A 23,596-nucleotide genomic window follows, 5' to 3' on the forward strand; every position below is an offset into this window, starting at 1 on the left:
TATGTATTGATAAAATGTATCAGTATTCCAAAAATAACAGAATTTCATGGAATAAAGCGATGTATCATTTCACTAAATACTTCAGTAAATTGTTTTGTTATAGTAACTTCGATTGTGGCATAAAGCATGTTACAGCATGTCAATTTCTGTGCACAGTAGGAACACTTTACATGTCAAAGCAGGACGCGAAAGCAGGAAAAACACAAGTATAATTAATATTATTTTAATATTAATTTTATCTGACTGTCGGCTGTTAAAATGGTCATATACATCCTACAACAACTATCAATTTGAGTAAAACAGAAATGACTTGATCAAGATAGGAAATGTTGAAGAGGCTTTTGAAGGCATTTTTCCAGTTGCACTCCTTTCTCACTTATTTGCATAAGGATTATTAGAATTGTCACTTGTTGGCTCATATTCATAGTCTAAAAATTCCCAGCAGTAAAAACTAAAACATAATTTTGTGTGGCAGATCCTGCACTCTCTTCTTTCACGACTAAAAATATAACCAACTGAAATAAGGCTGCCAAAGATTCAGACCCCTGGGAAAGTGCAAGATTTTGAGAAGCTCAGTGCTGCAGGAGTTAGAGGGAATCTAATGTTTTGTTCAAGGATAATTCAGTGTGGGCCAAGCTTTCAAACACCAAGGTTTAAACCCTGGTCATCAGGTTTACAGTTACTCTGCTTTGTTATGACACTGCGTCACACAGTATATGCTATATCATACTGTACAACACTTTTTTTTCTTAATACAGCAATGGTCTAAGTGTTAAATATCAGGATCGCAAAGCCTCTGAAAACACAGACGAAAACCCACAATATTAAGGATGTCAAAGATGTACATTGTTTATTTATTAGGCTAATGATAATGAGTTGTTTTGCCAAAATTATAGAAAAACCTTACTCTCTCACTCCCACTCCCGCTTACCGTCAATGGTGTGTAGCCACACAGATAGTTCTGGTTTAATTTGTGTAGGTTTTAAGACACATACTGTATGTTTCTCACTTTTCTGCCTGTACAGTTAAGATGAATTGAATGACATATATGGTGGTCACAGCACTGAAAAACAAAATAAAAAAAATCCAGAAACAGTGTCCTCCCCATTACTCTGGATAATAATATGATAATAATAACATAATCCAGTTAAGTCAACACTTTTCAAGAAAACAATTTCTTTGTTAAAAAGTAGGCTATAATGTAAACTGTTAACTGTGAGCTCGACAAATGAAATTAAATAGCATTTTCAAATCCCGGGGTTGGTTGTAATGAGTATTGTAGTCTCTAACGGCTGAAATCAGGACAGAAGACCTTGGTCATACTGGAAATTAATAACATCTTATAAAATGAGACACAAGTGCGGGCAACAGCTTCTTTCCAGGCATGATTTATTGAAAACACACCAAATTTATACTCTACAAACCAGTATTTTTCCGTTATGTTTAACAAGCGTAATATTTGCCTCTGGGTATTAGTAAAATTAACATAATACATTCTGTCACTGTGGCATCGCTTCTGCTCGCTACGAAAGCATTAACAATTTTACTCCTCTAGGAAATCAAAACCATCTTTTTTGAATGAATCTATCTTTTTTAAAAGTTTATAATACAATGTAATACAAGGCAGAAACCGCACCAACAGTCTAAACTACTTGGATTTGGGAGGAAGGTGTGGTTGGGGGGGAGGGTGGGGAGGGTGGGGGTGCAGGACGAATGAATGAGTGAGCAGAGTGAAGGAAAAAGAGAGGGGGTAGACACAGGAGGAGAACGGGGGAGAGGTGAACAGATTGGATGGAGAGATGACAGTTGAAAGGGAGCAATAAAGTTATATAAAACACACTTATCTTTATCTACCATGGAAAAGGTTAAGGCACATGATAGGTACAAACACATCTGCTACTGAGTAGTACAGTTACTTTATTTTGACGGTCTTGAATCAGTTATATCTACACAGGTAGGTTTGTTTGTTTTGATGTGTGTCCGTGTCCTGCATTTATTTTACAGTTGCTTAACTTTTTATTTTGTAAATGTACAGTGTGCTGCACATCCACAAAAACAAAACCCCCTTTTTTTTGAATGCATGCAAATACACCTCCGGATCCTTTGGTTGTGGTACTGCATTGTGCAGTCAGGAATAGACAGTCATATGGGTCTTTGTTGTGAGGGTTCAGTATTGTCCAATGAAAGCACACACTTCTGAGGACACACAAAAGGGATGCTGGGTATTGTTATAACGTTTTTTAACCTCTGAAATTAAAATTTATACAGTAAGTTTTTTTGTAGTTTATTGATTTTTACCACAACGTACATTTTTGTAAACACTGTGTAAAATATGCAAGCTTTATAAAGTCACATACGTCACAAAGAAAAATCAGACTTCAATGCAGGCACATGCCGTTCGCCTCAATGACGCATGAGTGACACCAACTTGGACTGGACTCTCTTTCTGTCTCTGATTCGAGCTAAATCAGGAGACAGTAGGCTGGAAAGGAGACCGGACACGTTACCACTGGATTCTGAGCACAGTCTCACCAAGCAAGAGAAAAATGGCAATAGGATTCTGTTTCTCTCTGGTTTTCTAAATCTCAACTGCCCGACCTATAACGTTGTAAAAATATATACTATATGACCAAACTTGAAGTTTTAATTTATACAGTGTGTTACAACTTTTTTTTTTTATTTTGCCTTGAATATCCAGATCCACTCGTCCACCTGTACTCTCTTCCTGCACACGAATGAATTAGTTAATATCCAAATGACACCACAAAAAAACTGGCACTTGGAAAGAATAAAATATAAACATCTGTACAGATTTTTCTTCATGCTCACGACTGAATATTTCTCTTTAAGATGCACTGGTGAAGGAGGATTCAGGGTTGGTGGTAACTTGGTCTGAATGCATTAGGAAGGAAAATGAAGGGACTTGTATTAACACTGCCATCTCTTGTCTATCCCATCACCTCTGTCTGACCCCTAGACCCCCCCATATTGTCTGTTTCAAAGATGCAGGGGCTGCCAGACAATATGTACTCATCGCCTTTAGAAAGAACACTGCAGATAAACTTTTTTTCTGTAACCTTTTTTTGACAAATACAAAATATAAATAGGTGATCGTCGGCGTAACTCGACAATATTTGACACACATTTAAGTTACGTTGTTATTTCTTGCTTACAAACATGGTGAGCCTTTATCAAATGAGATGTGCTTTCCAAACAATGTGATATTAATATACAACTAAGAAGTCTGTCATTTTTTGTTTGTTTTTTTTCCCTTAATTTTTCAATTTTTTTGTTCCTTTTGACCCTAATATACATTTATATAAAACCCAACAAAAATAAAAATGCTTTTAGATCTATCCTTTCAACAAGAGAACAATCATCTCCCTCTCTTTTCAAAAACACAAATCATTTATAAACAAAATGCCTTATATCCTCTTTAATACACATCATTGACAAAGAGCAACCAACCAGGAAACTCAAGGAGCCATGTCGCTACACAACTGAAGTGGTTACGCATGTAACCACAGCTCTGTGACTGAAGGTCAACATGCCACTTGGCTCAAACATGTTGATCACGATGAAACAGGAAGTCTTTCCATTTTATCTTACTTTTTCAATGCAGTGTTAACAAAACCTGTCACTCCATCAGATGCACACACTTTGTCACTTTCTTTTCTCCAGACCACAACTTGCAGACTCCTTCTTTTATAAAATGGACATCAACCACCTGTTAACCACTTTTGATTTCAAAGCATCTCAGTGCACTTTTTTTTTTTTTTTCTGAAAAAACACAGTGAACCAAATGGATTGTAAATCTATGAGAGCAGGCTGCTGGGAGTACATGTTATCTGCTATGCTACAGCTCTTCTCAGGCTCGGTTTCTTTCCTTTTACTTTTCCTTTCTCGTGTCCATCCCGCTATTCTCAAAACAAACATTCAGTGACCTTCAAAACACACCAGTCCAAACCTGTTCAATTCAAAAACCCAGAACATTTTGGGGCACGATCTTTTATCAGATGTGAAAATTGAAATGAAAAACATTGATTTTCCCATTTCTTCTCCCACAGGTTTCCTTCCAGCACACGTTTCTTTTCCGTTCACTTCTTTCACTTTCCTTTGTCGCCTCCACACATGTCCATTCCTTCAACAGCACCGGCCTCTGTCCGTTTCTTGTCACTGGTAGAGCTCAACAAGAGTCAACACTGCAAAATTCACATGATGTCCGGTGGGAATGTAGATATGAGAAAGTAGTAGGAGTAGTCACTTTTTATTCTTTTTGATTTTTTTTCTGAAAAGCATGAGAATGCTGGCTGCTGCTGGGTAGTCGCTGTTGTGATCATTAATTTTTTTAAATCCTCTTTTCTGTACAAAGTCCAACTCCAAAGATAAGCTCCATGTGAAATGGCAGTGGTGATATGAGAGATCCTCCTCTAGCTGGGGTGTCGCACTTTTAAGCCTGAAGCACATGGATAAGAGAGAAAAATATTAGAGGAACTGTTCTACTGAGTTTGAAATAACAGTAAATGAAGAGTTTCAGTCCAAAATGCTACATATTCCCTGTAAAAATGAGAACTGGTAACTTTAATACTGTACAGTGAGTTAAAGGATGAGGCTGGTAATTTTCAAAATTTTTGTTATTGCCTACAAATTCCATGAAAAGACCAAAATAAAAAAACACCTGTCTCTTAACACCTAACCTTCAAGACTTCCCCAATCTTACTGTGGCATTCATCCCCAGGCCCACCTTTTTCCTACTGACTATATGAAGCTTTACAGCTGCAGTGTCTTTATATTAAAAGTGGGGAAAACATCTATGAGTAATGTGAAAGGAGTCACTCATATAGACAGACCCACAGAGAATCAGATGGATTTTCTGGCCCTCGAGTTCACTGTTTTGGTTGAGTGTCACTGCCAGTTGGTCAGAAACAGCTCTGTATCGAGTGGATGTGTAAATGGGCAACTGTTTGCTAACATGTTTGTCTCATTAGCCGTGTTGTCATATTAACATGTCAGTGTTGTTTTTACAGCTTGTTGTGCTGCCCCCATGTCGCTAAGGGAAGTACAGTTGCTGAGGGCGCTGCAGCAGCAGGTGAGGCAGGTTATACCTGACATGTAACACCCCACCTCTTTACGACCCTATCACCCACAATATCTCAAACATTACTTAAGCAGTAGCAAATAGTGCATTTGTTGGATTCTATTTCCATCATTAACACTCAACTGGCACAGAGGAATAACGATACCTGTTACTGTCATTGTTGGTTTTGGTCTTTTCACTGGATTTGTTGAGAATAAGAATAATTGGCCTTAACCCTTAAAATTTCACACTAAAATGTAGGTTTTCAGAGTTGGAGCCACATTTTACCATCACTGGATATGAATTTGAAATGAAACTCTCCACTTTAATTCCACTTATGTAAGACGGCTAGACAATGATTTGGCATTATAACAGTACTTGACAAATCTCATCAGTGTCAACAAATGCTTCAATCATGACAGTCCAGATGGCAAATGGAGGCAGGAGACAGCAAAACAGATGCTGCATGTGCTACGTGAAGTGAAAATTACTTACCTGATGGGTAATTCTTACTTTTACCTGAAGCTGTTTTTTTTTACTAAAGTGGCAAAATTTCAATGTATACCAAAAAATCATCTTATTTCTCTGGAGTAACCCTGTGATGTGTTTCCTATGATAATGCAGTGGATGGAGATGAAAGAATTGAACAGATGGCCACTGACAAAGATGACTGAGATAGGAAGATGACAATGAGGAAGCCAGTGAGGTCTGATGGGAGGCCTCTGGTGCAGGAGAGGACAACAGCGGTGAGGAGGAGGCAGGAGGAGATAGAGATGCTGCTGGTAAAACAATGACTACTACTGAAGGTCACCCAGATAACCTGGCACCCTTGCTAAAGTCATTTAGTGGGACATTAAATAGTGGGCCAGTTTGGGAATTCAGTCAATAACCACAGGGTCTGAGGACATTACTGATTTAGATTTATTTCCTTGTGTAAAAAATTGAGAAAAACCTTGCAACAGAAAGCTTTCATTAGACTTTAGTGGTTTTAGTTCTATTAGTTTTATAGCTCTATTCAGTGAAGCTTTCGGTTGAAATACACTTGATTCTCTATACTAAAAAAGACATTTTAGGATATCTCTCAACCCCACAGAGAAGCTGAATTTCCTTCTTTGTGCAACTTAATTAGAAATATGGACATCTACTTTACCTAAGAAAGCAATTAGTAATCATTTATACCATGAATTTAAATATAAAATATTCAAATGAACTACTCCAGACATCAAATTGTATGTAAATTGAATTCATGTTAGCTCATCCTCACATGAATTCACATTACATCTCTGTCTTCCCCATATTATGCCTGAGCTGATAATGTATGAATTTTTGCGCGTGTATTATATGTGTTGGCTCTCTTCATCACCATATCAGCTTACATGAATTATTTATCTGAAGTCATCTTGCTTTGACCCAGGAAATTGCAGGTACAGAAATGTAGAAAATTGTGTGTATACGTGTGTATGTGTCTGTGTATATCTTTTTCTTTCTCTCTACCGCTTTTCATTAAGGGATAACTGAGTCTCTGGAGGATCCACCTGGAGTGCAGAAGAATGATTCCCCTTCATCATTTGCCACCACTTTCAGCAAAGGCTGTCAGGGGAAGCAGAGAGTGAAGCTAGGCGTACATTTCAATCAGACAGGTGGTGCTGAATTGTAAACTCACACAGACCGGTCTGTGTGTATTACAGAGAGCAGACTTCACGTTGGGTTTTTTTTATTGAACAACGGTGTGTTGAAAATGTGTATGTTGCAGTGGCAAAAGCAATGTTAAAATACAAACTGAGTGTTCAGTAAGCCCCACCTCCCTTAGTTACTGTTGCTATGCCTCTCAGCTTTCTGTTCTCGCACTTGTGCATTATGCACCTTACAATAACTGGATGTTTGCCACTTTAAATTTTAAGTAATTTTTTGAAACAACGGGTCTTTGATTGTAGACAGCGATACACAAGGCTGCTCGTTTCTATCTAGGCAACACAATCGACAGTTGTCAACTGTCAGTTGCTAGCTGAAATGACAATTTTTGCTAGCTGTAGCTGCTTAGCTAGCTAATTAAGCTAATGTTAGCTCCATGAGTTGTTTAAAAATGCTTTTTGAAAAACAAGAATCTCATAAAAGGAGAGAAAAAATAATATATTGTGATAGGTAATGAAGATAAGTAATGTACCAGGAAATAGTCAGCACCCTCACCAACTGATGATCCATGCAGAAGAAATTTAAATAAAGAACATAAGTACGATACGGAAATGACTGAATTGTTATTTCATTCTGATATCCTGATTAGCTGCTTAGCTACATACTTGTTCATGTTTTCAAACTGAATGTTTTCACTTTTAATTTCACGAGATTTTAGGAAAAGGACTGATGAACGTGTTTGGCAAACATAATGCTATTTTGGGTGATGAGTTTGACTGGGGTTGTTAAAGAGCAGGAAAGAGCTGCGTATGTTAGCCTGAATTCTGATAGCATCCAGGACCAGCTTCCACACACTGAGGAAATGATACTCAGTGGATGTGCAAGTCGTGACATGCTTATGATGGCAGTTTAAGTTAGAGCAAACACATTGTTAATTCTATTTCTTAACACTTTAGCTCTTTTATTTTTTGGTTTTTGTAAAAGCTGGAGAAAAAGACATCAAACTATTTTAAATGCAAGGTGTTTCTCTAATGACAGCCCCATGCAAACAGCTTTAACGTGAAGAAATCTAAAGCTTGACAGGCCCTCTGTGCCTAGATGCTGTACGACTGAACAATCGCTGTTTGAGAGAGGAGTTTAGTAAATGATGAATTAAACTATAACAAATGAGGCATTCTTTAATTAAAATCCACCCCAGAATTATTTTACATTGAAGCCCCAACATCAGTTTGTTATTGTTAGTGTATTTCAGACATTTTCAATCTTGTAATTACATTTTATCAATTCTTTTCCTTAATCTAGGCATTCATTTTTAAACCTTAAAAGTCACTTTCAGTTAAACTGCAAGTGAACAGCGTAAAATTCAATGAGAAGACCAAGGTGACTTCACCAGCTGACTGCTGTGGGTGCAGGGTGACAGCAGGTCTACATGATACAGTGTGAGGATGAAAGGAAAACAGGCGGAAACGATGAACAAACAGGGAATGAAAGGATGCTACAATCCAACTCAAAGGGTGAAGGTTGTTATTTCTTGTTGTGCTTTTACTTTTCAGACCTACCATGCATGCATTTAGACCCAGGAGTCAACAGGCTGGGGCTTAACATCACAAGCGTCCACCAGACTGACCGCAGGCCTGTTACTCCTGATATAGTGTTTCCTATTTGTGTCATTCTGTGGCCACAGGAGGACGGGTTAAAAAAAACACAGCAAAACAAAAAGAGGTCAATACATTTCAGAAATACACACACGCACACATACATACACATGCATCCAGGATCAGAGAAGCCAGTGTTAGTTCCCTGCCTTAAGGAAAGCTTGGAAAGAAGTCAGAGTGATTACAAAACAGCATACCAAAACATGCAAATGAAAGAGGGAGAGAGCAGATTCACAGCCAAGTTGCATTCAAAGCGGGCAAAACACCTCTGGGAAGTACAGACGGCAGACTTAGAAGACAGCTTTGGAGTAACACTCGAAGGTTTCCACACTCCGAAGACAAACACGACTATGTTGTACTCCTGTCTGTGACTTCAGAGCTGCTAAAAGTATCTGCCCATTGAAGAGGTAGTGACAGTATAACTTCATTTCTAACTGGTTTAATAGTTTCGCTAAATGTGACGAGAGTAAAATAAAAAGGAAAATAGATTATTGAAGCCTGAGGTCAGTGCTTAATACTGAAGCTGCCATTTTTGTGCTGCTATACTTGAATGCTACATTTTCTCTGTAAACTGTCCAAACTCTGTACTTGGTTTAAAAGCCTCTCGAACAGCTTTAAAACATCATGTGACACTGAAACTTGCCGCTGAGAACCATACAAATGAAGATTTTTAATTTGCGTCACTAATTATGTTTCATTACAGGTTTTACAAACATTTCTGAGCAAAATCCTCTTCGCAAAACTGAGGTGATTCGTCTGATTATCCTTAAAGATGCCTCCAAATAATAATAATAATAATATTACTAATAAATGTGTTATGTATAAATATATGTATGAATTGTATATAAATGTTATTATTAATTATATATTATTAATGAACAGAGGATGCTCTTTTAAAGCATTGAAAAAGCATACTTCCTTTTTCGCTTTGAATTTGAGGTAATCTTTGATTCCATTCAAATTTTTTAAAAATCAATGCAGAAGAGACATCAGTTAAAATTAAAATAAACAATGAAGATAAAAACCCAGAAGAGCAACTTAACACCAGATGAAAATCGTCTTTATCCAGTGGTTTCACTTCTTCACTTGATGTAATGATGTAGACGTGTACTCCACGGTGTGGTCAGTACACGGTGACATCAGAGTTGGGTGTGGTTACAGCTATGACAGCACATTTCTGACAAGGTCAGAGAAACAAAACTAAAACTTTCAACCAGGGAGGCAGTGGAACAAGGATTTTCAGACTGGTGTTAAGCTCCCCTTATAATCACAACAAATCACTGCAGCAGTACCCTTAATACAAATGCAGTTTAAAAAAGAAAAGGGAAAACTTTCTTATTTCTGACTTTAAGACATCTGTTACCAGGAATATAAAGTATATTATCTAGAATCTCAGCTTCTCCTCTCAGATATTTTCCTCTACACTAATGCCACAGTATATAGAAACAGAGAGGTCTTATGGGCCAGCTTTAAATAAATGTTAAAGACTATGTGGCTTTTTAAAAACTAAATAACACTGTGTTCCTCTTACAAATGAGAAGCTTAATCTATAACAATAAAAAGCACCCTTGCTTCAATAAACTCAGGGGCATACTGGTACGACCAGCTAGCTAACGTTAGCAAAGCATAGACATTGGTAAGGTAGATTTTGCCTTTTGTAATTGACATTACTGAGTCAGGTCATTTACTTTAGGACTCTTGAGCAATTGTTTTCATTTTAACATTTATTTCAAATGTTACCTGCGGCCACAGTGGACACTGTTCAGTAAAGTTACATAGGGTCGCTTTAAGATACTGAATTATACAATTTTTCTCTGCTTTTTACATTTAAATCAAAACTGTAAAACTCCTATTTTCATTATCTTAAACTATAATAAACTACAGTAATAGTTTATTATAGTTTAAGACGCTAAAGTTAGTTTGAACCTGCATGGAGAAGCAGATACTGTTTATGACCGTGCAACTAAAGAGACATATGCCAAAATAACTTCAATGAACTCTTTCTTGTAGTTATTTTACAACCCCACATGGCAAATCCCATTAATTTAGCACTAAAATAGATCAAATATAAACTACAAAAAGTACTTGAGAGTCATCCGACACATGTCAGACATCCTCTGAAGCCATTATCCCGCGACTCCTCGTTGAGGGTGAATTGCCAATCAGCTCCACAATAAACAAACTGTGGCTGCTGTGTGAAACGGCTGTATAATCAGCAGACAACCACCTGATAATGCAGCAGTCTGTTCATTGCCAAGGCAAGGGTCGTCTCCACAAGGAGTGCTTGTTGGCGGGTTCTTTTAATCAGTTTCAGATTAATTACTTTACAGACACCAAAAGCTTACACTCAATTAACTGGTGGCTCGCAGATCTGACGCTCTCCCCAGCACTGAGCTGCAGCGGGCAACAGTAACAGAGAATGACAACTTCCAGCCTATTTAAAGAATCAATAGGATTAACAGCCTCTAATGAGGACCACCACAGAAGACATGAGGAGAGAGGGAAAGAGAAAGACACAGAGGGAGAGAGCATGATAATAGTTCAGTGAGGCATCATTATTTCATCCTCTATCCCCCAGTCCCGCAGGAGATCAGAGAGGTCTGTCTGTACCTTTAATGGCTCCCGTTCTGTCAGGTCCACTGAGCCGTCGCCCGCCTTGTATTTGCAGTCCTTGTCCCTCTGGTCAATGGTGGAGTAACCATCTAATGAGGCCAGAGAACAACAGTCAGCTGATTCCTCTCTAACCAATAAAACTTTGACAAATAACTCATAGTGTTGTTTTAACCTGTGTTAAATTTCAGAGCGGTTTTCTGCCCTGGAAGATTCACCAGGGGTTGGACACAGAAGATTGACGAAAGATTTCTCCACATTCTTGGTTCGTGCTCATCTAAACCTTCTGACACTCATGTTGTTTACCACCACCGTACATCTAAAACAAACTAGTTTAAGTACTTGCAAGTGGTATTTGACCCTGTCCTCATCACTGTCTTTAAAAATGAGCTCTCATGTAATCCAGTGTCCATCGAGCATTTCAGAGAAGGAAATCTGCCCTCAACAGCCAAACCTTCTCAGAGTGACGCATACTGTCCTACTTGTTATATTATGAGTTACGTTTTTCTTAACCTACAAAATGACTCCAATCATAGCAAATATTTAGGAGAGCTCCCATGATGTCCTAACCTGTCAGAAGTCTTTTCAGAAAATGATGTTTATGCAGACACATGCACAAGAGGCGTGAGGTTATGAAGAGACACCAGGCGAATATTTACACATTTTTTTAAACCTTGAATGAGATGCAAAATAAAAACATAATTTTGCAAGAGTAACAGTTTGAGCCAGTCACAACCAACGGTTTCAGCAGGAATAACTCAAACTTTGATCACTTGTCTATCTCCTCAGATAGAGTCAGATTCAATCACACATGTTGTCACAGTGTATTTCTCTACACTGAGTGACATCATGCAAATCACATTTTTCTGATCTGAAGGATCACACAAGTTAATATGTAGCAATATCATTACGGTGCAATATTACTCACTACATGCAACATGTGGTGCATTATTAACATTGTAAAACACTGTGATTGGATACAGGCGTCTAGTATGGGTCACACAGGTAAGGCTCATTCTTAGTTACACTGCATATACAGTTAATGTTTAACCTACACAAATGGCTTCCTGCAATTACTCGCATTCATAGTTATTCAAAAATATTATGAGCTTTTTTTTTTATTTTGGCATTTTCATTTTTAATTTATATCCCAGATAAACTACTTACCGAGATTAATTGATCATACACATCAAGGCTACAGATAAGAATGTTTCTATTTTCTGCACTTCAAACTTAAATATCTCAAGCTGTCGGAAAACTACAATAAGAAATACTACGCATCATCATTTCTACTTTGATGCTCTGAGTCTTGTCCTCGGAGTAATCCTTCTCCTTGTTGAAAGTAAGTGTAAAAAGCTTCATAAATAAGTCTCAAATCCTACTTTGATTCTTTGAATCCTAGTTTCACTTTCAGCACAGTTCCTGGGAGGGATTTTTAGACACTGGATAAATACAGACCCACAGGCTTGGAGGTGAACCAACATGATACTGTATACCCTGAGAAGGTGACTTTGAATAGGAGTGTGAAAAACAAAAAAAATATAACAAATATAAATTAAATTACTCCTTCATGGAAAAAACTGTTATTCTATCTGTCACCCCTAAGAGTCTCAATATTCTTGATTTTTTTAATAACGTAAGAAAAGGAAGACTGTCAGAGTTGCAGCTCTATAACAACAGGATTATTTACTTTGAGTACAGCAGAGGAAATCTGCACTGAGATATAATAAGAGTGTATTTATTATGCAGTAAGTGGAGAACCACCCACATCCTTTGGTGTCAAGCTTCTAATCAAAGCCCAGCTTTGTACAAACATCTTGTCAAGAGAGGGGTCTTGCATACAGCATCAAAGGGTGTCATGACTGAAACTCGGTCCAAAGCCATCGTACCGAGATCAGGATGTTCAGTGGTTTGAATTTTCTGATGAAAAAAAAAAAAAAATCTTGGCAATGCTTGGTAGTAGAAGAGATGTTGAATCACAGAAGATACTATGGGACACTGCGGACAGATTAGAGGAGAGCTACTTCTTCTTTGGCTAAGGACGATCATGCAGTCTGGCTCTTACCTGGACCCAGCTCATCCATAGGTATCATATCACCACTGCCACATTTCCTGGTGCCTGAAAAGCATTCATATGCCATTTGTACAAAAGCGGCACACACACAAACTGAGTCATTGAGCCAAAACTCTGCTGCTTTTCAGGGTAATGGTTCTCGGCCAGTGATTGAATAAAGCAAACTGAGAGTTGGCAAGCATGAGCGCCACCATTCATGTGCATGTATGGATGCGGGAAAAAAAAATTAAAAATTAAAAAGGGGGCCATATAGCCAGAAAATCAGGACAGTAACCTGCTGCTATGCTATTGACTCCTCTGTCAAAAAGATGTTTGTTGTTGGGCCAATGTACCGCACAAGTCCCCCTCCCTCCCCCACACATGCTGCTGCTGTTATAGAAAACCTCTACCCCAGTTTTTTCATTGGATACAGCTACACACACTTATTTAAGAGTGGAGGAATATTCATTATCCCTGACCTTATTACATCAATTCAAAACCCAAGATGAAAAAAAAAACAGTTCAACAACATTTCTTTATATTCCTTCTTGAGGGTGTCAGGTTTTGGTTCAACAGCAGCAGGATGACGTTCAAAGCTCCATTTCCCATTTAATGTGCTTTGTTTATTCCTTAATAATAAATGGCATTATTGCAACATGTAACACACCACAGCTTCACCACACAGTGGATGAGTGTAATAATGTGGCAAGCATGGTGCTTAAATATAGCCATGAAAAAAAACAAAAAACATACATATCCTCAGCATGTGGACACACACTGAGCCAGATGCTGTTCTCCAGTATTTGTCAGTATTTTGCTTAAACCCGTTTTAAGGACTGTACAGGTGGGATGCTCCATGTCAGGTAGTTTATGTCACGTGTTGCCCTGTATTTGCAGGGCCTCTTAAAGGATAAGTCTGGTTATATTCTATATTTTTGTCGACTAGTCGATAAATCCATTGAACTAATGGATCCTACCAACAAGTACTATGTGTAGCCAAAGTCTGGTGTATTTTATTTGTCTCTGAGCTCCATTCTTGTCCAGAAACTATGAAAACACATCTATGAGCCACACTGTTGCACTTGGTGACATGTTCTGCTATTGCATTGGGCACTGCACTTTATTTAAAATCAGTTGCACATAAACCATACTGCTGCTGAATCAGAGCACCAATGTGTGTTCATCCACAGTGGAAAATTATTTCAGTTTGCTGAAATCCACGGTGCCCAGCTAGTTTACGAAATTACAGAATTTAAAAAAAAAAAAAGGAATTTAATGTTCTCGTTTTTAAAAACGTCTATATAGTAGGAAACCAAAGACTCGTGTGCTGTGCGCCATAGACAGTGTAGAGAGGTCAAAAAGTTCTGAGAGACAGACTTTTAGATTTTTGTGTTTTAATGGGATTTCTTTATAATAACAATAACAAAGATCACCAGCCTTATCCTTTAAATTAGTCACTTGACTTCCATGTTTTACCATGGTTACCATGTCTTACACATTTGTTCTATAGTGAAATAAATAACAGCATTGACTTCTTCCTCATTTTGCTGAGGCTCCCTGAGGTATTTTCAACCTAATCCCACCCATCTGTCCTCTAAACAGGCAAAAACAGCACCACAACCAAACACGCACACGCACCTTGGTTCTTCTCCATCAGGGGCAGGGTGGTGTCATCATAACCTGGCTTGCCGTTCTTTGTTGCTTTAGGGGTGGCTGTCACTGTGGGCTGTGAGAGAAGCGACAGAGCAAGCAGCATGTTAACGTGACATCATACAGCTCAAACAGGTACATGTCGAACAAAGAGAATTATGCTTTCTCTCTTGATACCGCCCAAACAGAAATGTAATATATGACATACTGTATATGTCCTTATATCAAGAGTGATGTTGCCATATATGTCACCTAGGGGATATATTACTATCACATGTATACATCCTCAGGATATATGAAGATATAAGTTTATAATATTAAAATAAAAATTTGTATAAATATCTATGATGACTTTTTATATGGTATGACATGTTGCAAGCATACGTTAACAATGTATGTTTAATTTATATATGCACGTTTGTTCAAACAACATACATAATAAATCAATAAGCCTATATATGTTTTTTCTTATTAATTTCTTATCAATTTTAAACATGTCTATCTTCCCATTCTGGGAAAGTTTCTCAGGCTTTTAGATCTACTGTATAATATCAACATATATTGAAAGGATTTGGGATGGATATTTACACAACATATATCTACATACATAAACATACATATTTGTAGGGGCGAGACAAATATGTCAATATATGAAATTGTTCCAATTTCTAATATATAATTATTAAATACATGTTTTTGTCTTATATTGACATATATTTTGTATATGGAAATCCAATATATGTACATACAGTATATTACATTTGTTTGTAGGTGGGTTAGGATTGAAAATATAGAGATGTTTACCATTTTACAGACTGACAGTCTAAAATATCAGAAGTTGACTTGTGTAACATCAACTGTCTGTACATAACATGAATAATATGAAGACTGCATGTGTTGGTAAATAAGTGTTTTAATATATCTTTACCACCTTGTTAATACACATGCTGTACTTAAATTTCACTGCAGGTTTATTTTATTGTTTTACTAAAGCTTTTTGTCATACAAACTTAGTGGGACACTTGTGGTTTAAATAATATTTTTTAAGAACCTGATATCACAATAACAATATTCAAGATTCACACATACAGTATGTGGAGGAAAACAGTTCTGTACCTGGAAGTGGCTCTTGTTCCAGCCGTCCTTGGTCAAAGCGTTTCTTAGCTCCTTGTAACTCCACACCGTCTGCAGCACGTGGGACGCCGCCTTTGTTTCGCGAGCTGATTGGCTGAAAGAACCACAACAAGGAAGAAATAAATTAAGAAATAATGAGAGCAATTAAATTCAGAAACCTCATCTAATCCTCAAAAACACTGATGGCTGGGTGTGTGACATTAGCACGCCACCGCCGCTGCAATCAATCTCTTCATTCAAAGACTTCAAGTCTCCTGAGTGGCTCCAGGGTCTAGTTTTTAATTCATAGCCAGATGAGTGCATGTTTCCCTTCATTAGCCACCTCTGAGCCACCAGTATTAATTACATGTGGGTGGGGGCTCACTTCAAAGAAAGCCAATCTCATAGGGGGTGAGAGGAATCACAGCTATTTGGTCTGTGAATGAACAATGTATATTCATGCTGGTTAGAATGACTGAATGATCAATACTGAGCTTATGATCAATACGAGCCTTTGAAAAGCGCTCTTCATCTTAAATTAATAGTGTGGTGTGGAGCAGAGCCACTTCATTTTGGAACAGCTGACATTATGATGATATAAGACACTTCTTGAAATATCGGCCTTGATATCTGTTGGTTTTAGTTATCGGGTTGTTGAGGCGAACTTAGAGGAGCGTCCTCACGCTCACTTGTATAAGCAGCAGCTTCAGAGGCGCCCCCATATAACAATGCCCTCCAGTTCTAAAAGCCTGTTAATTAATGTGTGGTGGGTAGTGGTGTGCGTGTGGGCTCGGGCTTGTTATAGTGTAGTACTGTGGTAGCCAAGTCTGGCCTATTAGAGACACATTACATTATCCTCCATGAATACTAATATAAAGGCTCATAATGCAAATTGCATTCAAGGTCACACTGTAATTATCTGTACTGTATACGTATGGGGTCTCTGTGGTATAGCCACACCTCTGGTGTGGTTAACACAAATATGAACATGGAGTTTCTCTTGAAATTCACTGTGAGCAACATAAAACTGTTTGACCAGTAAGCAGTGTATGACTGATAATAAAAACAAAAGGGCAATCACCTACAATTTACTGAGTGTGAGGATTTGGGTAATCTAGGTATATTCTTCCAGCAGCTTATTTTGTGATAAAAAGGCAAACAGTTCTGCCAGTGTTGAGTGTGTAACTGTGTTGAATGTGCCATCTGGGCTCATCCATGTCTAAAAAGTTGCCAAATTAATGCATAAAATCCTCCAAATAATCCAAATAAGACAATGCACAGTATTAGAAATGATAGAAAAATGCTGTAATTACATTTATGGTAGAATATGTGATGTACTGTATATATGTTGCAAGTCTTACCTGGTCCTGTTGATGGCGACCAGCTTCTCGATGGCCTGCGCCTGGATGAGGGAGCGGGCGTTTTCAGAGCTGTCGGTGACGATCTCGTGGATGGTGTTGAGGATGGCGACCACGGTGTCCTCCTCCAGGTTCTTAGCAGGTCGCTGCTGACCGCTGGGCAGGTTGCTCACCAAGTCTCGCATGGCATAGCTTCCTATAAGGTGACATTTTTTTTTTTTTAAGATTAAGCAGGTGATAGTGCTGGAATAATAAAGTTTCATTTAAAATGTCGTCAAATTTGAGATTTGCTAATTAGATCAGTTTAATCTTATCTTACTTATCTTAAGTCTTTGAATCTTGTGAACTGGGATCATTTAAATGGTATCTCATGTTATTTCACCTAATTTCTGAAATTTTGAAACAACACTCTTATCTTTACTTGAAACAGTTAATGTTATAATACGAGTAAGATTTTATCAGCTGTCTTCTGATAAATAATGTTTTAAAAACTTTACAGTAAAGTGAATGACTTGTTACAATGGATATGTGTTGCAATGTAGCTCTACCAACAGGACTATAAAGGTTCAGACCTTAAAATGATTTAATTAAGTGACATTAATACAAATGAAAAATACAATTACTCTTGTTATAAGGGCATGCTGTCAACTGTTGAAAAACTAGTCAAAACCAACACAGTATATAATCTAATGCGCACTTGTAAGACAGGTGTGTAGGAAGCTGAAATATAATAAAGACACAAAATGTATTCGAGGACAGGCTCATGTTTTTTCAATTCTGTCTCTAAACAATACTTATGCACACGCCCATATGTAGCCACACTATCAGTGGCTGTAATCCTCCCTCCTGACTATACTATGAGATATACTTTACACGGGGAACAAAAGGCACAGTCCTCCTTTCATGTAAAAATGCAAACTGAAATTCAAGTGAAACTAATGTGAGACTTATCGGTGGGTATCTGGCTCTACAGACTCAGTAACTTTGGAAGATACCCACTTGATTTGGCTAACTCAGACTGCTTACGACTCATATTTGCTTTGGCTGAACTTTTAAGTGCGTTTTTGCACAGAACAACAATTGCAGATTTTGTTCTCTGTTTCTTGTAATGAGATTAGGAAGAGAGCTCTTCAAAGCCACTATCGACAGGAGGGATAATTACAGCCAATAACTCTTTCAGTGTGCATATGAAGTGTGTGAGTAAGTTGTGTAAAAGTTTGAATCTTTGGCTTTAGACAGTTATTGTTGTTGCAGCAACATGCAAAACATCAGTGTGTCAGTGTTTTAAAACTGTGCCAGTTTAAAACAAAAATGCTATCTGATGTGTGTGTGATATTAACGGCTAACGGTTCGTACCGATCAGGTCCTTGTTGCGGCGGTCGATGGACAGGTTGCGCAGGGCGATGGCCACAGCTCGGACCACCTTGTCAGAGTCAGAGCGCAGCAGCTCCACCAGGATGGGGAGACCTTTCTCCTTACGCACCGTGGCTCTGATGTAGTTGGACCACTGGAGGGGAGGACAGAGGCATGTTGTGACTGCTTTTACATAATTTCAACCTTTAACCTCTAGTGTAGGCTGAGTGAGCGCGCAGTGGCAGCAGCATCCTGTTTGACATTCAGGCAGACCTACAGATTCCCACCGTGGAGCTGCCCAGCATGACCGCGCTTCTTTACTTTTGACCACTGGGAAAGCTCCGCTGGAGGAGTCCAGGTCACCTCCGTAATACCAGTCGAGGGAAGGGGTAAGACATTTATCTTTTTCAATCATTCACTCAGTGACTACAAGACAACTCAGCACTGCTCCTTGGCCTTGACTAATTCACAACATTACACAGTGGGGATCTGAATGGACATGTGATATAATCTCTCTTAATTTAAACATCAGTAGATTTTACTTCTCATTTTTTGTAACATGAAACATTAAGTTTTACATAAAAGGATTTCTCTTCTAAGCACTGATGCCCCCAGAGATGTAATTAAGCAGAGGACAGGCGCAGCTGAACCACCAGGTGGCAGTAGTGAGCCTTGGGAAAACAGGCCAATCCAGTGGCACAAAAATAAGCAGAAGCAGAGAATGAGGAGGATTTAAAGGAGAAGCTCTGATATCCTCCCAGGTAGCAGGGACATGCTTTGTCCGGCTACCAGATGTGCCAGTGTGATGGGTTTCTGGCTCCACGGGTTTGTGAGCTTGGCCAAGAATCCTGATCAGCTTCCGCTGGGAAAAAAAAAAAACGCCAAAGGAAAGAAGGATTTCTCCTCAAAATGCCCACCTTAGCTGAAAATCACTACTATTGAATTATTCAGAGCACCACATGTGAGACTCAGAGCTGGATGTTAACTCATGAAACTAAAAAAAAAAAGAGTTCAGGAGGGTTTTTTTTTTCTTTCCTGGACTGAGGGATGTGTTTACAGTCTGACACATGGGTGTTAAAAGAGGTGGCGTCGTGATGATGCTGCCGTGGGCTGAATACAGCCGGCCCGCTGAAAAACATAAGTGACCGCTCTCGCCCGGAGGTGCTGCGCGTAGACTGGCGTCTGACAACCGGCCTTCCCTGTTGATAATTCACTGCTGCTTGAAAGCCAGACAGCCTCTCAGCAGCTCCACAGCCATTCTAATTGGAATAAATGTCTGAGCCTCGCTGTAGAGGTCCTTACATCATCCATCATCACAGCCAAACATCTACCAGAGATGAGAGCGTGTTGTGCATTAGTTATCAAGCTCTTATGTAGCCATTGAATCCCACGTAGATGGAAGGACCTAACTGAGAAAGAACTGTGTCTACTATAAACCTATAAATCTCGATATTTCTAAATAAAACTAAATTTCTCTTTGACAGTGCAATGCTCAACCATCGTGGCAATCAATATTTTTTACGATTTTACTGTCTGAGCGTTCTGCTGCCTGCTTCAGCTGCGCCTCTTTCTTGAGATTTCCTTCTTCTTACAAAGTTGCTATATGGTTTGCAGAGACACAGTGCATTTGCATCTTGTGACTCTGAGCATCTCTGGAAGGAATCTCTGTGTCCTTTTAATCCCGTTTGACTCTAGATAATTTTGCTCCGATCGCAGTCCAAAATGTGTGTTATTAAAAGGACAACGATGAGAGCAGGAGTGGCAAAAATGCAATTTATAAATAAAAACAAGTCAGACAGAACAGTGTGTACGTGTTGTGCCCTCCCCAGCCCCGGACTCACGGTCCACTGTCCAGCGCTGAGGTTTTGTAGAGCCCCGGCAGCGGCCTCCAAAGTGTTGTAGTTCTGGCTCTCTGTCAGCAGAGACAGGTAGAGCCTCACCACCTCCGGCTGATACAGCAGCTCAAAGCCTGCAGGGAAATACAGAGAAACACACACACACACACACTGGTCAAACTACCTGGCAAGACACAAGCCAATTAGGCTGCATGAGGGTACGGGCAGTACAGTGCTGAGATTTATCTCTCTGGCACGAGGGGCAACAGAGAAGAAGCCTGGGTCTGGCAGCAGCAGACAACATTGATAAACGCCACAAAACAGAAATGCACACAATTTCACAGCATAGAGTCTGGAAAGCAGGAGCTTGTTCACTTGGTTTCACAATAGTAACACCTTTATGAAGAAATGCTGGAACAGAGCCTGGTAGTAATATGATGACATGTTACGACTGAAAATATTTGTAGGATTATAAATGAGGAGAACACAAGACGGAGAAGTTATTGATCTGACAGCTCTGACCAAACTCAAAGTGTTTCTGAGGGACGCTTATCTCACCAGCACATAACACATTCAACAACAGTCAATCATTAGGCCTTCCCTCTGATGGAAACCTAATTACATTATCAGCTATTAGACAGTGGAGGCGCAGGGAGAGACAGAGGCGTTAAAATCACATCAAATCAAATCCATTCATCCAGGGTTTTTTTTTAATTAATTTTTGCACAAACAGGTGCGTCACTAAGTGCTCTATAAAGGATCAAAAAGACACACAATGATTCAATTAAAAAGGTCAGAGCACGAATACATCTTCAGTCAAGGTCATTTTCAGCTGTTCACAACACTGAAGGGAGTCGTACATTTTTTATGGCCGGATACATCAGTCCACAGCGAGCGAGGCCATCTCATCAGATTTCAATGGCTGCCTCACTACTGTGATGATGTTGAAGGCAAATTCTGACACTTACACACACGCTCAGGTTTTATTTTAGATGCGTCTAAAAGAAGAAGTCATGTAAATGGATCTCAGGATGTTTAGCTCACATATGGAAAATAATTGGCGGCACAGTTGACGGCAAAAGCGTTAAGCAAATGTCTTTCGAGCGAGGAATCAAAACAAAGCCAGAAGTAAGGCTTCAACAGGGGCGCAATCTGCTATTACTCACTGAGGCTTTAACAGGCTTCTGCTGTCTGGATCACAAGTTAGCTGATGCTTTGGAACTAGTGGCTAAAATCCTTTTTTTTTTTTTTTTACAGAAACACCATTTCACCAGCAGCTTCCTTCCTATCCTCTCCAACAGGACACAAGCAATTTCAAATCCCTTTTCTATCCCTCTAGGCTCAAATTAAAGAAAATATAACCCACTGTTTCTTCTCAAATCTTCTGAGGCCTGTATTTCCAAGGTTTCTATTTGAAAACCCCTGTATTATGTGGGCAAGGATATATGGAAACCCTGTTTGATTGATGCGCAAGGGCTGACAAGGCCCTCAGTACATTTTTTAGAGGTGGAAAAAGAGAATCCTTTTGTAAAATGAGTGTGACTTACAAGTATGAATAACAACCCTCAAGAGGGCATCTTAAGGTAACATCTCATTTTTTTTTTATTGGCTTCCTTTTTTCAGAAGAAGAAAAGAAAACAGTGAGGGAGGGAAGAGTGTCATTTTGAGAAGTACAACGGAAACACACAAATTGACATTTGTGCCTCTAAATCCACATCTCGCACCCGTAATTTGCAGAGGGCGGAAGCCTGGGCGCACTCTGCGACTGCCAGATTCAGACACAGCAACATAGTTGTTAACACTCCAAAGGAAGGGTTTTCATCCCTGTGGCGTTTCCCCTCCCGATTATGCCGAGCCTGCTCCAGAACGTGTGTGGGAGGAAGTGCCAGGTCGGGTGGATGTTACCGTAGGTGCTGCTTGAGAATTCTTGAGCTTATTTTCAAAGAAGCGTCAGAAGCAGGAGTCGTTCCGGTTGTAACCATGTGCTCAAACATGGATCACATCAATAGGTTTTCTGAAGAGTGACGCAAGATGGGGAGAGTCTGCAAAGCAAACACTCAGCAACATTCTGCATGCTCCTCATATTTCTGGGCCTACTGGGTGCACACTCAGCAAACCGGAGACCATCTTGCAGGCAGTCTTGTTGACAGACACTTCATCTCCAAGGCAGATTCTGCACAAAATGTCAGCCATGTTGAACCTCTGTTGCCAAGTTTGCCTGCGCTCCAACACTGTGCCCATTATGACTACATTTTTTTTTCTTTTCTTTTTTTTGGTAATATAATCCGCAAAGCCACATTTCCTTGTAATTCCTGGGGTTTGGGTCTGGCAACCAACTGAAGCGACTTATGAAATTGGCGTTTAACAAATGAAGGACTCGAGACAAAAAAAGACATGTAGTGCTCAACAAAGGAGGATGAGAGCTGAGGGAAATTCACTGGGCCTTTAAACTAATTCCCTTATCCATAGTGGAATTTCTCGCTGTTGAGCCAGAGAATATCTCTGCCTGAGCTTTCAGTCAGCGTCCTTAGCTGGGGCTTAATGTCAGCACTGAGTACCTTAGGTCCCTCCTAGCCTCCTAGCACTAGCCAGGTCAAGCTCTTTTGGCAACCGTGTACTGTGTTGTTGTTGTTGTTGTTGTCATCAATTGTGTCCTGCTAGCCTTTTGGCCCGCTAGTTTTCAGTCTGTTGGGCAGAATTGCAATCGGGAGGAGGAGATGAGCTGTCAGTGTGACGTGACCTCGGCTTTGCTCAGGGCAGCCCTATATTCTGTGACGGACTGCAAACATGATGCGATTACGTAAATCCGGATGTATGCAGGGGAGCAGTGTGGAGGATATGCGAGTGAACTTCATTATCATTGGTGCATATGGCTAGTTATGATGGAGTCTCGGGCACCAGTGGTGGACTAGTATTTATTCACCAAAGCTGCAAAAAAAAAAAAAAAAAGTCCTGTATTTGAAATGTTACATGGACTTAAGGCTGCTTCACTCTCACTGCTCTCATCACTGTAGTTTCCAGGAGTAGCAGAACCCACTGTACACTACCTACCACCAAACAACACAAATACATAGTTTGAGACTAGTTAGTGAACACAGTGGAGCATTTAGATGCATATTTCCCTCAGGAGTCGGTGGACACTAAAAGCCAGTGAATATTGTACTTAGATTCATCAGCTTGACACAAACAGGACTCTGAATGAATGCTAATGTTGCTTAGTGTCTGCTGGATGTGTAAACAGGCATCCGTTTGGTGATGGG

At 39.3% G+C, this 23,596-nt stretch overlaps 1 protein-coding gene across 6 annotated transcripts in view; it reads right to left on the minus strand.

The window, feature by feature from the left end:
• Positions 1-1,372: 1,372 nt before the first annotated feature.
• The window catches only part of arvcfb (ARVCF delta catenin family member b), a 222,974-nt gene continuing 200,750 nt past the window's right edge, over positions 1,373-23,596 (minus strand). For 5 of the 6 annotated variants that reach the window (XM_056375564.1, XM_056375562.1, XM_056375561.1 and 2 more), the window contains 9 exons: positions 20,343-20,470; positions 18,505-18,655; positions 17,152-17,344; positions 15,794-15,905; positions 14,666-14,753; positions 13,040-13,093; positions 10,975-11,066; positions 8,269-8,381; positions 1,373-4,456 (listed from right to left, as the gene is read on the minus strand). In XM_056375564.1, coding sequence (XP_056231539.1) covers positions 8,280-8,381; positions 10,975-11,066; positions 13,040-13,093; positions 14,666-14,753; positions 15,794-15,905; positions 17,152-17,344; positions 18,505-18,655; positions 20,343-20,470 — 920 coding nt within the window. In that variant the 3' untranslated portion in view covers positions 1,373-4,456; positions 8,269-8,279. The remainder of the gene's footprint in view (positions 4,457-8,268; positions 8,382-10,974; positions 11,067-13,039; positions 13,094-14,665; positions 14,754-15,793; positions 15,906-17,151; positions 17,345-18,504; positions 18,656-20,342; positions 20,471-23,596) is intronic. The other variant, XM_056375563.1, reaches the window with a different exon arrangement.

The sequence above is a fragment of the Seriola aureovittata genome, chromosome 5 (assembly GCF_021018895.1).
Source record: "Seriola aureovittata isolate HTS-2021-v1 ecotype China chromosome 5, ASM2101889v1, whole genome shotgun sequence".
NCBI lineage: Eukaryota > Metazoa > Chordata > Actinopteri > Carangiformes > Carangidae > Seriola > Seriola aureovittata.